General features: G+C 45.9%; 1 protein-coding gene across 4 annotated transcripts in view; it reads right to left on the bottom strand.

The window, feature by feature from the left end:
• XYLB (xylulokinase) overlaps nucleotides 1-14929 on the bottom strand; it is a 310463-nt gene that overhangs the window by 221964 nt on the left and 73570 nt on the right. For all 4 annotated transcript variants that reach the window (XM_081970175.1, XM_081970173.1, XM_081970174.1 and 1 more), the window contains 4 exons: nucleotides 13914-13995; nucleotides 12452-12492; nucleotides 11123-11238; nucleotides 6786-6901 (listed from right to left, as the gene is read on the bottom strand). In XM_081970175.1, the coding sequence (XP_081826301.1) occupies nucleotides 6786-6901; nucleotides 11123-11238; nucleotides 12452-12492; nucleotides 13914-13995 (355 nt within the window). The remainder of the gene's footprint in view (nucleotides 1-6785; nucleotides 6902-11122; nucleotides 11239-12451; nucleotides 12493-13913; nucleotides 13996-14929) is intronic.

Below are 14929 nucleotides of genomic sequence, written 5' to 3'. Positions count from 1 at the left end.
ATGGGACATGCCAAAGCAATGAGAGTCAAAGGTGGGAGCTAGGCTGGTCAGGGGCCCTAGGTGGTGAAAGGACCCTCTGCAAGACTCGCTGCCCAAAGGAAGCCTCTGCCGAGGCATACATGTCCACTTTATAATGTCTGACAAAGGGCGACGGTGATGACCAAGCTGCCACCCTGCAGATGTCCTCCACTGAGGCCTACATCGCCCAGGCTGCCGTGGTAGCAGCACTCCTGATGGAATGGGGAGCGATGCGTCTGGAAACCGGTCGGGATTGACTGTCGTAGGCAAGGGCGATACACGCTTTCAACCAGCATCCGATGGTATGTGAGGACACCTTCTGCCCCATGGATGATGGCTGAAAAGACATGAACAGTGCCTCCAACCTTCTGAATGACACAGTGCATTTCACATAGCGACGATCAAGGTGATGCCACCGTTGCTCCTGTGGATGTGAAGGCTGCGGGCAGAAGTCTGGAAGAATGAGTTATTGTGCTCTGTGTAACCAAGAGTTAATTTTCGGAACGAATGCTGGGTCCAATTGCAGAACGACTCTGTTCGGATGGAAGATACAGAGGTTCACACGGACCGACAGCGCCGACAGCTCCAACACCCTCCTAGCCGATGTAATTGCTACCTAGAAGATAGTTTTAAGGGTCAACAATCTGAGATTGATCGTGCGAATGGGCTCAAGAGGTGCTGCCGTGAGGGCCATAAGTACCAGGGACAAGTCCCAGGTAGGGTAGTGATGTACTACTGGTGGCCTGAGGTTTGATGCGCCCTTCAGGAATGATCGAACCCTTGGGTGTGGTGCCAGGGAATGGCCCTACCCCCTACCAACCACAGTTGATAGAGCCGCAATTTGGTGGCAGAGAGTGTTGGGCGTCCCTTGTCCATGCCCATTTGCAAGAAGTCCAATACCTGTGGTACGGATGTCTTGATTGGGTCAGCGCCGGCTGTCCGACACCATCTGCAGAAGACCTGCCAAGTGGCCTCGTAGATGCGAGTTGTGGACGGGCGTCGCACTGCCTGGATTGTGTCAATGACTTTGTCAGAAAACTATTGTCGAGTCAAGATAACCCACTCACGTGCCCCACGGCTAACTGTAACAGTTGGGGGTTTGGATGAATGAGAGCCCCCTCTGAGAGGTGTATCCGATTGTCCTGGATTCTCCAGAGGCATGAGACGGACAGACGGACAAGGTCAGTGTACTATGGGCGAAAATCCACTAGGATTTTCCGAATAACAAGCAGAATGATTGGTAGAGGCGGGAAGGCGTAAAGGAGGCCTTGCAGCCACGGGCTACGAAGTGCGTCAGTGCCCTCTGACCCCGGTGTTTGGTCCCTAGTGTAAAACCTCAGCAGTTGTGAGGCTGCGCAAAGAGGTCCACTTCGGGTTGGCCGAAGCTGTGAGACAGTTCCTGGAACAGGGCCAGATGGAGATGCCACTCCGCCTGGTCCACTGTGGCCCTGCTCAGCCAATCCGCCTGTGTTTTGGCTGTGCCCGATATGTGCTCTTCTCGAATTGATAGTAGGCGGTTCTCCGCCCAATGGTGGAGTCTCTCCGCTTCCATCATCAAGGACCTGGACCACATGTCTCCTTGGCGGTTGACATGAGCCTCGGAGGCCACGTTGTCGGCGAGGACTAACACATGGTCAGCCGTCACCAAGTCCCAAAACTGGTGGAGAGTTAGCCGAATGGTTCAAAGCTCCAGCCAGTTGATGCTGTTCCGGAGTTCTTGGGCAGTCCAGCGCCCCTGTGCCAACTGGTCCAAAGCGTGAGCTCCCCAGCTGAATAGACTCACATCTGTCGTTACTACGATCAGTTTGGCTCCTTGAAGGGACATGCCTTGAGTAGTTTGGAGGATGTCCACCATCAGAGCGATGGAAGCACCTTGGGTGGTAATGCAACCCTGGTCTGCAAGTGACTGGTGTGGGCTCTCTGGAAGGGGAGCAGGAGCCTTTGGAGCAGCACCGCGTGGAATCGTGCTCAGGGAACTATGTCTATGCATGACACCATTTTCCCGAGAAGTTGGGAAAGAACTGCTAGTGGTAATGACCTTTGTCGTAGCACTTGACTCACCAGGGTCTGCAGGCTTTGACATTTCTCCTGTGATAATGATACCTCGCACAACTCCGAGTTGATGAGAGTCCCGAGGTGCAATAAGGACCTGGTTGGGTGCAGGTAGCTTTTCGGAAAGTTCAGGACGAAGCCGTGGCACTGCAGAGTGTCGATTGTAGCTTGTAGGTCCCAGTTTTCCTGGGCCTGTGATGATGAAAGGATCAAGATGTCATCTAAATAGCAATTGACTCTTATAGGCGTCGATCAAAGAGATGTGGCTATTACTGCCAGCAACTTTGTGAAGGTTCATGGGGCCGAAGAAAGGCCAAATGGCAGTGCCCCATACTGGAAGTGGCGCCTGGCAAATTGGAATCTTAAGAACCTTCGATGTGCCGGATCGGCACCTGGAGGTATGCTTCCTTGATGTTGACGGAGATCATCAGATCGCCTTGGCGAATGCAGGCCAGGATGCTTTTTAGAGACTGCATCTTGAACCTCTGATATTTGAGGTATAAGTTGAGCCGTTTCAAGTCTAGGATGGCCCGCCATTCTCCCGAGCTTTTGGGAACTAGGAATAGTATTGAATAGAAGTCTACTCGTTCTTGTGCTTGTGCTACCTTTTCTATGGCGTTGATTGACAACAGATGTTGGATCTCTGTGTCCATTAGACACCTTTTTATCTGACACCTGGGTATGGGGCATCTGATGAAATGTCTCAGGGGGATGGTGAGAAATTCTAGAATAAGGCCCTGCCTCACGGTCTGGATGGCCCAGGCGTCCGAGGAGGTGTCTGCCCACTGGTGGACAACGGCTGTTAGGTGTCCCCCAATGGGCCCCACTCCGTGTGTCACTGGTATCTATGAAAGGACCGGTTGTTGGCGCCAGGAAATGGCCGCCACGCCTGAGGCTGTTGCTTGTTCTGCTGCCGGCCTCTATCTCTGGTCCCGGAATGGTCCTGAGCCCTATCCTGTGGTTGTGTATAAGACCTGTTGTACTGGGAGTTATACAGGGTGGTAGTATACCCCGAATCCCCAGCCCGAAATGGCTGCCTTCTGTTGTAGAGCTGTTATCTCCTGTCTGTACGTCTACTGGTCGACGGAAGGACTTCATGTTTGTCCCTCGTCTCAATTAAGATAGAGTGTAACGCAGCACCAAAAAGCGAACCCCCTTTGAATGGGTGGAGGCTAGGCGCCATTTGGAGCACAGGTCCGCCTGCCAATGGCAGAGCCAGAGGAGGCGACGGGAAGCAACATTGGATACTACCGCTCGAGACAAGAATTTGGCCACGTTGAAGGTAGCATCAGAGGAAAACTCTAGCGCTGCCACCAGTTTGTTGACGTCTTGGTGGAGATGCATATCATTAGGAGCAAGTCTGGCCTGTAATTGCTTGAGCCAAACTAGCGAAGTCCTATTGAAGAACAAGGCTGCTGTGGCAGCTCACAATGCCTAGGCAGCCGCCTGGTGCATTTTGCGAATGACCAGCTTGGCCTTACGGTCCTCAGCCTTGAGGTCCTCCGAAATTTCGGATGGAATCAAGGCTGGAGAGGCCAAGGCTGCAACTGGTGGGTCCACTGTAGGGAATTGGAGAATTCCGTCCAGTTCCGGAGTAGAGGTGTAGATCTTTCTGTCCCCATTGCTGGGGGAGGGGGAACAGCGGTTGATTGTGCCCATTGGTTTTGAACAACATCAAAAAACAGTTTTGGAAAGGGAATGGCATCCTGTTCCTGTACCTGTTCAGCAAACAAGCGCTCCGTGGGATCAAGTCCTACTGCGGTACTAGCCTGGGTGGAAGTGCTGCCTATATTGGTCATTGCTTTGGCCTTGTATAGAAAGGATTTAAATAAAGCAGGCCAGAACAAGCCGGAAAAGGCAGGCCTGTCCTGCACTAGGCCCTTGTCATCAGAGAGTTGCCACCCTTTCCTCCACACCTAACATCGATCCCTCACTGTAGACTGAGGGAAGCGTTGATGGGGGGTCAGCCTGGGAATTAGTAGTTTCCCTAGCTGAGGTTGCAACCCTAGGCCTTTGGGCCCTGCAATTCAATTCCGCATTCACGCCCTGTGCAATGGCTGCTGAGATCATGTTTTGTAGTGCAGGAGGAAGGTTAAACTCAGAACCTTCCTCATGCCTCAACCCAGCAGCTGTGGGAGTAAACATGGCTGTAGGTTCTGAATGCGTAGGCACTGGAGCTGAGGCTGGACTAGCCTCAGAAGGATCATGGGGAGATTGGGGCCCCAATCCCCCCTCCTCAGTTGTTAGTCCCAGGGGGTTAGGGAGGTCCAGAGACCAACCCTTTATCCCAGCCAAATGAAGGGGATAACCGGGTGAGGGGCCTTCAGCACTAAAGCCAGAGGTGACCTGTTGGTGGCCATGGGGGCTTTTGATTTACCTTTGTCTTTGCGCTTGGCGGCCCTAACCGGAGCCACTGATGAAGCGTGAGCCCTATGGCTAGCGGCCCTAGTGGTGGCTCTTCCCACCCTAGTACTGGCCCCAGCGGCATCGGAGTGCAACGGGGAAGAGGTAGAAGCCCCAGCGCTGCCTCCAGAGATGGAACGATCAGCCATAGTTAATAACAGGGAGTTGAAAGGCTCAGCTCACGTCTCAATATCAGAGGTAATTGCCAGAAAGGCTGAAGCGGAACGACTCTGAATAATTTGCAAGGCAACCGCGTGCGCTGGAACAGAGAGATGGCGAACCAACCTCCTCAGCTCCCAGAACAAGCCATTAGTGACATAGATGCCATTTGGGCACAAAACACTAAGCGCGCCTCTTCCAGCTGTCCCTCGGCGCCCAGAAAAGCAGCTTCAAAATGGCCACTGCAGCAGAGAAATGGCGTGAAATTCAAATGTCTTCAAAATGGCGACCGCTTGCCTACAGGAAGCTCCGAGATTCGCAGCCAGCATGATAGAAGCCATCAACAAAGGGGACGGCAGCACCACAACTGTGAGGCGACGAAATCACTTTGGGCCGATTGCGCTCTCTAAGCAAATCGTGGACACCCAAACTGACGCGAGAGAGGCAAACCTACTCTCACCGCGGCATCTGTGGGAACGGAGAACGGCGAATCGACTCACATCCACGGCAACTAGCTCCTGCAATTCCTTCAATGCGCTGGTTCCTCTGGCCGCAAGACCCTTAAGGGAAGCCGCTGAAGCACCAACGGGAGCGAAATCTAGCCGAGCGTAATTACTGCCTGTCGGAACGAGCAGACAACACGGCTTACGCTGTCTTGAATCCACAAATATTCAGTCCAAATGCATGAAATAAATCCAGAATAAATCCAGAAATAATAACTAAATAAAGAAATAAATAATGAGTAATTTGTCTAATGTCCTCAAAGAAATTTTTTTACATCTCTTTAGGCTGGACTGAGTTAAAAAAACTATCCCAGTCAGAGGAGGTGTGGTCAACAATTACGTAACTCAGTCTCTAGGCTAATGGACAAAGTTAACCCATGCTTGGATTCCCCAAGCAGCGCACAGGAGAACCACAAATATGTATACTTCAGTTTTCCTTTGCTTTACAACATCTGCAAAGGTCATAAATGCAATAATTGGTCTCTAAGTTACATTTTCATCATGGAGTTCTTAGTCGTCTCTGTGCTTAGGTTTTTTTTCTTTCTTTACAGAGACTTCATTACCTGACTAAGCAATATCATCAGTGCTAGAGAGTGTGGGTTTATTCCCCTGTTTATTATATACAGTAGCTTGTCTTGCCAGGGTGGGGGGATAGTTTTGGTAGTGAAAGGACCCCTGAAGGATTAGAGCATACACAGAGTGTAACCTAATTCAGCTTTTGTTAAATTGCTGTTGAGAGAAGCTTCATTGTGACTTAATGTGTCAACTCCATAGATAAAACTTCTAGCCGAATTGCCAAGCTTAGCCTAGTAAGTAAATTACTTGTGAAAAGTGGGGAAAAAATGAAATAACCTTGCTTGTAACTTGAAATGTGTGTTCAGCATTCCCTAACAAAGCTCTGTCTTATATGCCAGAAAATGTATGTCTTTCCTCTTCTAAAGTCTATTGTTTTCAGTGCACTGAGAAAAATCATGAGGTTTGTGTAACATAAAATAATGTTTCTAACACTATGACAATCTGTACAAGCTGTGCAAAGACTATAAGAAGTTTGACAAAAAGTGCTTTTTTCATGACTAGACTGAGAGGCTTGCGCCTGTCTCCTTTCTCTCTCTCTCTCTCTCTGCCTGCTCTGTTAAGGTGGGAGACGGAAATGTTATCAAGTCTTTTTGCTTTCTGCAGAAAATAAAAACTGATTATCAGTAGCCCCGTGTTCAGAGTTTCATTGGAATTATCAGATTCTGAGCTGAATTCAAAAACCTTACAGTAGTTTCCGGATTGGGATACTGTTTTTCTGTTTGATTATTTGTCTGGTATTAATCCCTGCTTATTTGGGTGTTGAGTGCAGGAGAAGATCTGTTCTGGTCTTTTTTGTTTTCTTCTTAGCTTTTTATTGCCTCTTTTGAATGTACGAATATGGTTTATTCCAACCAGACAAAACCAGACAAACAGCAAGCTGGCTGGGGAATTGTAGAAGTCTGTGCATCTCAAAGATGCCAAAATTGAGAAAGCCTGGGTGAGTTAGTTCCAGCCAAGCCATCTGATGAGGGAGGCAGAAGCACCGCCTCTCCTTAAATTGCTTCTTTCCTGGAATAAACCCCACCTAACTAGAGGCTGGGAGAGGGGAATTTATAAGCCTTCCAAGATACCTACCCACCTTCCCACCGTTTCCAGCAGCTGTTGATTCGAGAGCTTTTGAGAATTCTTCCCACGAGCCCAATGCAAGTGCATCTCGGATCTTCTCTCGCATCAAGGAGCCATTCTTGTAGCTAAAACATATAACAATACGCAATTTCTTTGATTTCTCCAAGAGGTTTCAGTCAGAATTCTGAAGCAACGTCGTTTTATTATTTGGCACTAGAAAATCAGAAAATATCTGTAGGGCTGCCAAGTAGAAGTGTGGATCTGAAGAAAAAAAGCCTATTTTCACAAATATATACCGTGTTTTCCCAAAAATAAGACAGGGTCTTATTTTCTTTTGACCCCCCGAAATAAGCACTTGGCCTTATTTTCAGGGAGGTCTTACTATTTTTGAGGTGCAGGAGACAGCGAGCGTGGTCACCTCATGGCTGCTGCTGTGTTGCAATATTTCAGGGAGGGCTTATTTTCAAGGGAGGGCTTATTTTAGCGTGTGCAGTCAAAAGCCCGATTGGGCTTATTATCCAGGGAGGTCTTATTTTCAGGGAAACAGGGTATATATTGATACTAAGGCCAAAAGCTTCCTGATGCCTGACTTCACCGTGATTTAACGCAAGTCTGTAAGAAATGAAGGACTAGATCAGGGGTGTCAAACTCACGGCGTCACTTTGTCATCACGTGACATATCATGACTTTCTTCCCCTTTGCTAAACCAGGGTGTGGCCAGCGCATGACAAATCCGCCCCACTGGCTGTGAATTTCACCCCCCTGGACTAGATCCTTGAGTTTCAATTAATGGGATCCTATTGCTGCTGTATCCCAGGTTCCAGCTGCTATAATGCCCCAGGCAATAAGGCAGATGGTAAACTATGGATATTTAACACCTCTGCAATTGGAGAAGATTGGACATAACCAAATATTCTCCTCTGTAACCCAATTTACTAAGTCTCTGGTGAGAAAAGATAATGGGTGCGACATTATTTTCACACACCCGATCTTTTTGCAAGTTAAAAGGGTTTAGGTGTCTTCCACTGCATTAGTAACAGCAGTAGTTAAGCTATCCCAAGCAAGAAAAAATGTAATTAGACTTCTCCAAAGAAAGACCTTTCACTATTTTTTACAAATTAAGCATTAATTAATAAGTAATCTGAATAAATGGATCATTCATTGCAATTTCGCCTGTGAAGTTATTGGTTTTTCCCTAACACAGGGGGTCTTCAAATTATAACCACTCATTTGGCAATTGTTAAGTTACAACAGCACTGAAAAAAGTGACTTGCAACAATTTTTCACACTTAAAACCATCACAATATCCCCACAGTCACATGAATTTTGATCATGTGACTGTTGGTTAAGTTCCAGCGTCATCTGATCACCATTTTCAACCTTCCTAGCTGGCTCTTGAAAAGCAAAAATTAATGGGGAAAGCCAGATTCGCTTCACAACCACATGATTTCCTTAAGAACTGCAGTGATTTGCTTAAAGGTTATAAAATTGGGTGTGACTCACTTAGCAATGGAGATTCAGGTCCCAATTTTGGTCGTAAGTTAAGCACCATTTATATACACCTGAGAATGCAAAGATCTGTAACAGTGCTGAAATCTAATTCCCCTACCACTTCTGTGGGCGTGGCTTGGTGGAGAAGAGGTCATGTGACTGGGTGGGCGTGGCCAACTTTTTCCCCACTTTCAGCTATTTTTGTAGCTTTTTAAAGCATTGTCTTTGTTTGTCCTTGGTTCTGCAAACTGGTAGTAAAAAAAAAAGCTTCTGATGATCGCACGGCTCAGCTGTGAGCCGTGTGATCATTGGAAGCTTTTTAAAAAGCTTTTTAAAGCATTTTTTCGCAGTTCACTCAAACCGGCAGGGAAAAAATGCTTTAAAAAGCGGGTGTAAAGATTCCAGCAATCGCATGGCTCACAGCATAGCTACGCGATCCTCGGAAACTTTTTTTACTACTAGTTCGCAGAACCAAGGACAATCGTCCCTACTGATTTGGCCAAACCGAGCTGAACCGGGAGGATTTCACCCCGATCTGTAATAATGGAATGTTCCATGCTATTATCTTCATTTTTTAGTAGTAAAGTATTTAGAATAAATTAAAGTGTGTTTAAATGTGTTTTCCAGCTGCAAACAGGCATATCTTGACATGAATTCTTATAGATTTGAGATGTTTCTCCTCAACTTTCTAGCCAATCAGACGGCTCTGGAAGTTGAAGTCCCTATTAAATCTGGAAACCTTAAATTTAGGCATTAATGGCATGGTTTTGAGAACTGCCATCCCAATTATGGGAATTGTCTAGAATAGCTTAAAGCAGTCACTCATTTTTCCCCCAAGGTTGAGAAGCTATCCAGGGAAAGAGAGAAGTTATTTTAATCTGTTTCAGACAGGCGATGCAGAAACATCTTGTAAGAGAGCCAGTTTGATCTAGTCCAGTGATGTCGAAACTTTTGGGCACCGGTGTGCTTGTCAGGGCCACATTCCGAAAAAGCCAAACTTCCAGGTTCTAGCGTGCACGACAATCAGCTGGCCATTACGCATCTGAACACCAGTTTTTGGCACGCCGTAGGTTCACCATCACAGATCTAGTCATTAAGACACCAAGCTAGAAACCAGGAGACTGTGAGTTCTAATCCTGCCTCAGCCTGAACGCTACCTAGGTTACTTTGGGCCAATCCAGAGGTGGTATTCAGCCGGTTTGGATCGGTTCACCTGACCCACCCCCACCCACCTACCCCGGCTCTATGCCATCCTATTTAGGCACGTTTTTGAGGCCAGGCGCATGTGTGGAAGGCATGCACATGGGCAAAGAACTGTATTTTTCGGAGTAAAAGACGCACCTTTTTTTTCTCAAAAAAGAGGCTGAAAATCTGGGTGCATCTTATACATCGAATAAAGCATTTTTTGCCTCCTGAAACCCCTTTCACCAAAATGGCCGTGCATACCCTTATGGAGGCTTCAGAGAGCTCCTGGGGGCTGGGGAGGGCAGAAATGAGCAAAAAATGGGCCATATTTTGCCCCCCCCCCCCAGTCCCTAGCAGCACTCTATAAGCCTCCATAAGGCTATGTATACATTTTTTTGACAAAAAACAGCCCCGTTTTTGCGAAAAACGTGCCGGTTTTTCCTCGTTTTTGCTCCCCCCCAGGAGCACTCTGCAAGTCCCCCCCCCCCCCAAGGCTATTCATGCCTTTTTAAAAAATTGTTTTGGGGGAGGTTTGCAGAGTGCAAAAACTTTTTGGAATTGATAATTGATCGTGTGCTGTGCCAGCAGAAACAAAGTCTTAGGTGCCGCGGATTGTCAGCGATTTCCTTCTCCAACACATGGATAAATACACTTGGAATCATCTACCTACCTACCTACTCTCTCTCTCCCCCTACCTACCTACTGTATTTCTCTCTCTCTCCCTCCATCTACCTACCTACCTACTCGGTCTCTCCCTATCTACTGTATTTCTCTCTCCACCCCCCTTCTATCTACCTACCTACCTACCTACTCTCTCTCTCTCCCTATCTACTGTATTTCTCTCTCTCTCTAATTCTCTCTCTCTATCCCTCTACCTACTTACCTACCTATCTACCTACACACTCTCTCTCCCTACCTACCTACTGTATTTCTCTATTTCTCTATCTCTCTATTCCTTTATCTACCTACCTACCTACCTACCTACCTACCTACCTAACTGCTCTTTCTCTCGCCCTACCTACTATATTTCTCTCTCTTTCTCTCCCTCTTTATCCCGCTATCTACCTACCTTCTTTTTAAAAAAATTGCCTCTTCAAAACCTTTGTGCCTCTTATTCTCCGGTGCATCTTATACTCCGAAAAATACAGTACATGCATGGAAGTCCAGGCACATGCGTGGAAGGGGTGTGTGTGCCCGTGAAGAGTGTGGGTATGTGTGGGGCAAACCGGTGATAACAAATGTAAAACCCACCACTGGGCCAATCATCAGGAGATGATAAGCTGGCTGGGTGACTTGGGGGCAATCACCAGGAGACTGTGAGTTCTAGACCCTTCTTAGCCACGAAAGTCAAATGAATAATTTTGGGCCAATCACAAGAAGATGGGGAATTCTAGTCCCACCCTAAGCATGAAAGCCAGTTGGGAGATCTTGGGGCAGTCCCTCTCTCTGTCAACCAACCTATGTCATAGAGTTCAGTGAACAAAATAGGAGGAGAATGAGTTATTTATTAATATAATAAGGCAGGATTTTAAGAATCTAAATAAATAAAAATAACACTTTAAAGTACATTTTAAAAATAAAATCTGAAACATTAAAGAACTGGAAAAAGTGACAGAAATTTTGATTTTTATGAAGCTAATCTGATACATCATACAGTAGAAGGCACTCACCAAAGTAGGGCCATGAATGCTTGTGAATCAACTGGATTACAGAAAACGTGACCTTCCAGAGCAGGGCTTGGCTCTTTAATCCAGAGAAACAGGGTATCACTCGTGCCGAGGCTAATCTGGGGAAGAAAATAATCAAGGTATTAGCAGAAAAACAGAAAAAGCAATACAGGAATTAAATCAAACCCATTTGTTTGCCCTGCTAATTATCTTTAAATTACACATTGCAGCAATTGAATTCTTGTGAAATTGACTTTGCTTGCCAGCTTTATATGAAACATAGAGCGGGGGTGGGGTGGGGAAATTATAATAGAATCCAAGGATTTATTGTGGAAAATTCATGGCTACATAATTCTCAATGACCAAGAGCAACGTCAGCTGGTAACTAAAGTGGCACTCTGATCACATACCAACAAGCAAGCTTCCTCATCACTTATACACGTAGTTCTCGATTTACAACAATTCATTTAGAGACTGCTTGAAGTGACAATGACACTGAGAAAAGAGACTTATGGGTGTTTTTCACATCTAACCACCGTTGCAGCATCCTCATAATCATGTGATGGAAATTCAGATGTTCGGCAATTGACTCATGTTTCTGACAGTTGCAGTGATCCCCTTTTGCGATCTTCTGACAAGCAAAGTCAGTTAGGGAAGCCAGATTCATTTAACAACAGTGTTACTAACTTAACAACTGCAGTGATTCACTTAACAACTGTGGCAAGAACTGTGGCAAAACTCATTTAACAGTGGCGGGATTCAAAAACTTTTACTACTGGTTCTGTGCGTGTGGCTTGGTGGGCATTGCATGGCTTGGTGGGTGTAGCTTAGTGGGCGTGGCAGGGGAAGGATACTGCAAAATCCCCATTCCCTCCCGATCAACTGGGACTTGGGAGGCAGAGAATAGATGGAGGTAGGGCCAGCCAGAGGTGGTATTTACCAGTTCTCCAAACTACTCAAAATTTCCGCTACTGGTTCTCCGGAACTGGTCAGAACCTGCTAAATACCACCTCTGGTCTCAAAAAATGGTCATCAATCACTTCTTTTCAGTGCCATTCTAACATCAAATAGTTATTAAACAAACTTTTGTAAGCCAAGGATATCTATAAATGAATAATGATAAGGAATTAATAGCAAGCACATGCCAAAAGCAGATGCCACGGATCAGCAAGGAAAGGTATTAGGGGCAGGCCTGCATCAATTCCACCAAAATCGATGGGATCCGAATACGTAACTCAGAGGTGCTCTCTAAGCCTCAAGATAGCATGGATCTCAAGATTCCTAATCCAGTTAACAATATGAATATTAGTTAATGAAGATGGTGACACCTACTGCTATGTCTCCTTCAGAAAGTCTCATTCCAGCCAGAGATGCTGAAAATGCAAACAAGGAAGTTCAATTAAAGAATAGGCTATGCAAAGTATACAAACAAGAAAACACCCACTCGGAACCCTCTGGGAGACCCGTAAGACTGAAATAATCAATTATCATGACAAGTTCTAGCAATTCTAGTACAGGGATGGCTAAACTTTTCTGGACTGAGTGCCGAAAGCGCACGCAAATGTGTGTGTGCGCACCCGAAGCCCCCAAATGCAATGTGTCCCACAAACATCCTCCCCTCGTGCATGTGTGGGCAGCTCCCTGCAAGCACCCCATCCATGCACGTGCCCCTCACATGTGCCCCACTCCCATGCATGCACACACACCCTGCAAGCGCCCCCACACATGCATCCGCCCCCCCCCCCCGCACACGCGTGGCAGAGACCCGAAGGCCAGCTGGTCAGCGGGAGGCATGCACGCATGCGCAGCGGAGCTGAACTGGGGTGACGGCTTGCATGTCCACAAAGAGGGCGCTGCGTGCCACCTCTGGCATGCGTGTCATAGGTTAGCCATCATGGTTCTAGTAGGACCTAAGTACAGGTAGTTTTCAACTTACAATCATTTGTTTGTAGGATCATTACAACTTACTCCTATAACTTCAAATATTTGAAGTTACATCTGAAGTTACAGCAGTACTGAAAAAATTAACTCATGACTGGCTCTCATACTTACAACCATTGTAGCACTGTTCACAGTCACATAATCAAACTTCGGACACTTGGCCCAAAGATGTTTTTCAATTGGACTTTCTGGTTTTTGTTTGAAGACATTTTGCTTCTCATCCAAGAAGCTTCTTCAGCTCTGAAGCTCTTCTTTTTAGATGAAAAGCAAAATATCTTCAAAGAAAGACAAAGTTAGTCCAGTTGCCTCTTGAAAAAGCACCTTTGCGACAACTATGACCTGGATGACTGAGAATCTCCATACACATTAGGACACTTGGTCATCAGGATATATTTACAACTGCTGCGGTGTCCAAGGGTCATATGATCACTATTTGCAACCTTCCTAGATGGCTTCCAATAAGGCAGAGTCAAAAGGAAAGCTAGGTTCACTTAACAACCACAGATTCATTTAACAACTGTAGTGACTGATTTGAGAACCGTGGCAAAAAAAAGGTCATAAAATCAGATGCGACTGTCTTGCTTAGCAACAGAAATTCTGGTGCCAGTTTTGTTGTAAGTTGAGAACTACTTGTAGATCTTTCTTCTTTGAATGGCTGCATTGCATTAAATTTAATTAAAATAGCAAGGTTTCTCCAACTAAATGTCTGCTTTAACACATGGTTGAAGAAATTATTCATACATAATTTTTTTTTTTCTTACGGCATAATTATACAGACATTTCACCTGCTTTCTCAAGATAAAACTGAACAAAAAATAAAAGTTCCTTGCTTCAGAATTTTAAACCTCCTTACCTGGATTGTCTCCAGTAAATGCTACTATTTTGCAGGCAGGATTAAATCCAAAGCGTTCAGTGTAATAGGGTGAAATTAAACCCTAAAGAATGAAATTTAACAATTATTTTTTTTAAAAAAACAAATGATATAGCTATCAGAACAACACATTTTGAACAGAAAAACCAAATCTCCCCTTCAAAGAATGTTGGGACCTTCGCTTCTAGGGTAACAGTTCCCAAATCCCTTGGAAGAAAGTCAAAATGACTCTGGCAGTTTGAATTCGCAAAAGATTAAATATGTTTTTATTTCCTTATTACAGGAAACCAGACAGTTGGTTTGTTTTGTTTTTGTTTTTGAAATATGGCTTGTTTTTCAGCAAACTTAACAATCTTGGAAACATTCATTTCCAAAACAATGCTCAACCACCCTAATGTTGAAACAGAGGCTCTCTCATCTAGTCATTATAAAACATTGTTCTCATTAAGCAAAGGTGGGTTGGTAGATCGATGGATAAATAAGGATGAGTGTATGGGTGGGAAGGATAGATGGGATGGGTGGGTGGATGGAGGGATAAGATGGAATGGGATGGTCAATAGATGGATGGATGGAAGCTTGGGTGGATGGATGGATCAGTAGGTCAATGGGTGGATGGATGATATAGGATGGGATGGGATAGATGGAGGGAGGGATAGATGGATGAGTGGGTGGATGGATGGATGAATAATGGGTCAATTGGTCAATGGGTAGATGGGTGGGTAGGATGGGATAGATGGGTCAGTGAGAGTCAGTCAATGGATGGGTGAATGCATCGGATAGGATGGGACGGGATGGGAGAGAAGGAGGGAGGGAGGGATGGGTCAGTCAGTTGATGGGTATGTATGTGGGTGGGTGGAATGGATAGATGGGATGGGTGGGTGGGTGGAGGGATAAGATGGAATGGGATGGTCAATAGATAGATGGATGGAGGGTTGAATGGGTGAATGAATGGATGGATCAGTTGGTCAATGGGTGGATGGATGATATAGGATGGGGTG

Source organism: Natrix helvetica (assembly GCF_964273705.1).
Source record: "Natrix helvetica genome assembly, chromosome: Z".
NCBI lineage: Eukaryota > Metazoa > Chordata > Lepidosauria > Squamata > Natricidae > Natrix > Natrix helvetica.
Note: the sequence above shows the minus strand (reverse complement) of the source record. Positions and strands in the feature narration are given on the sequence as shown.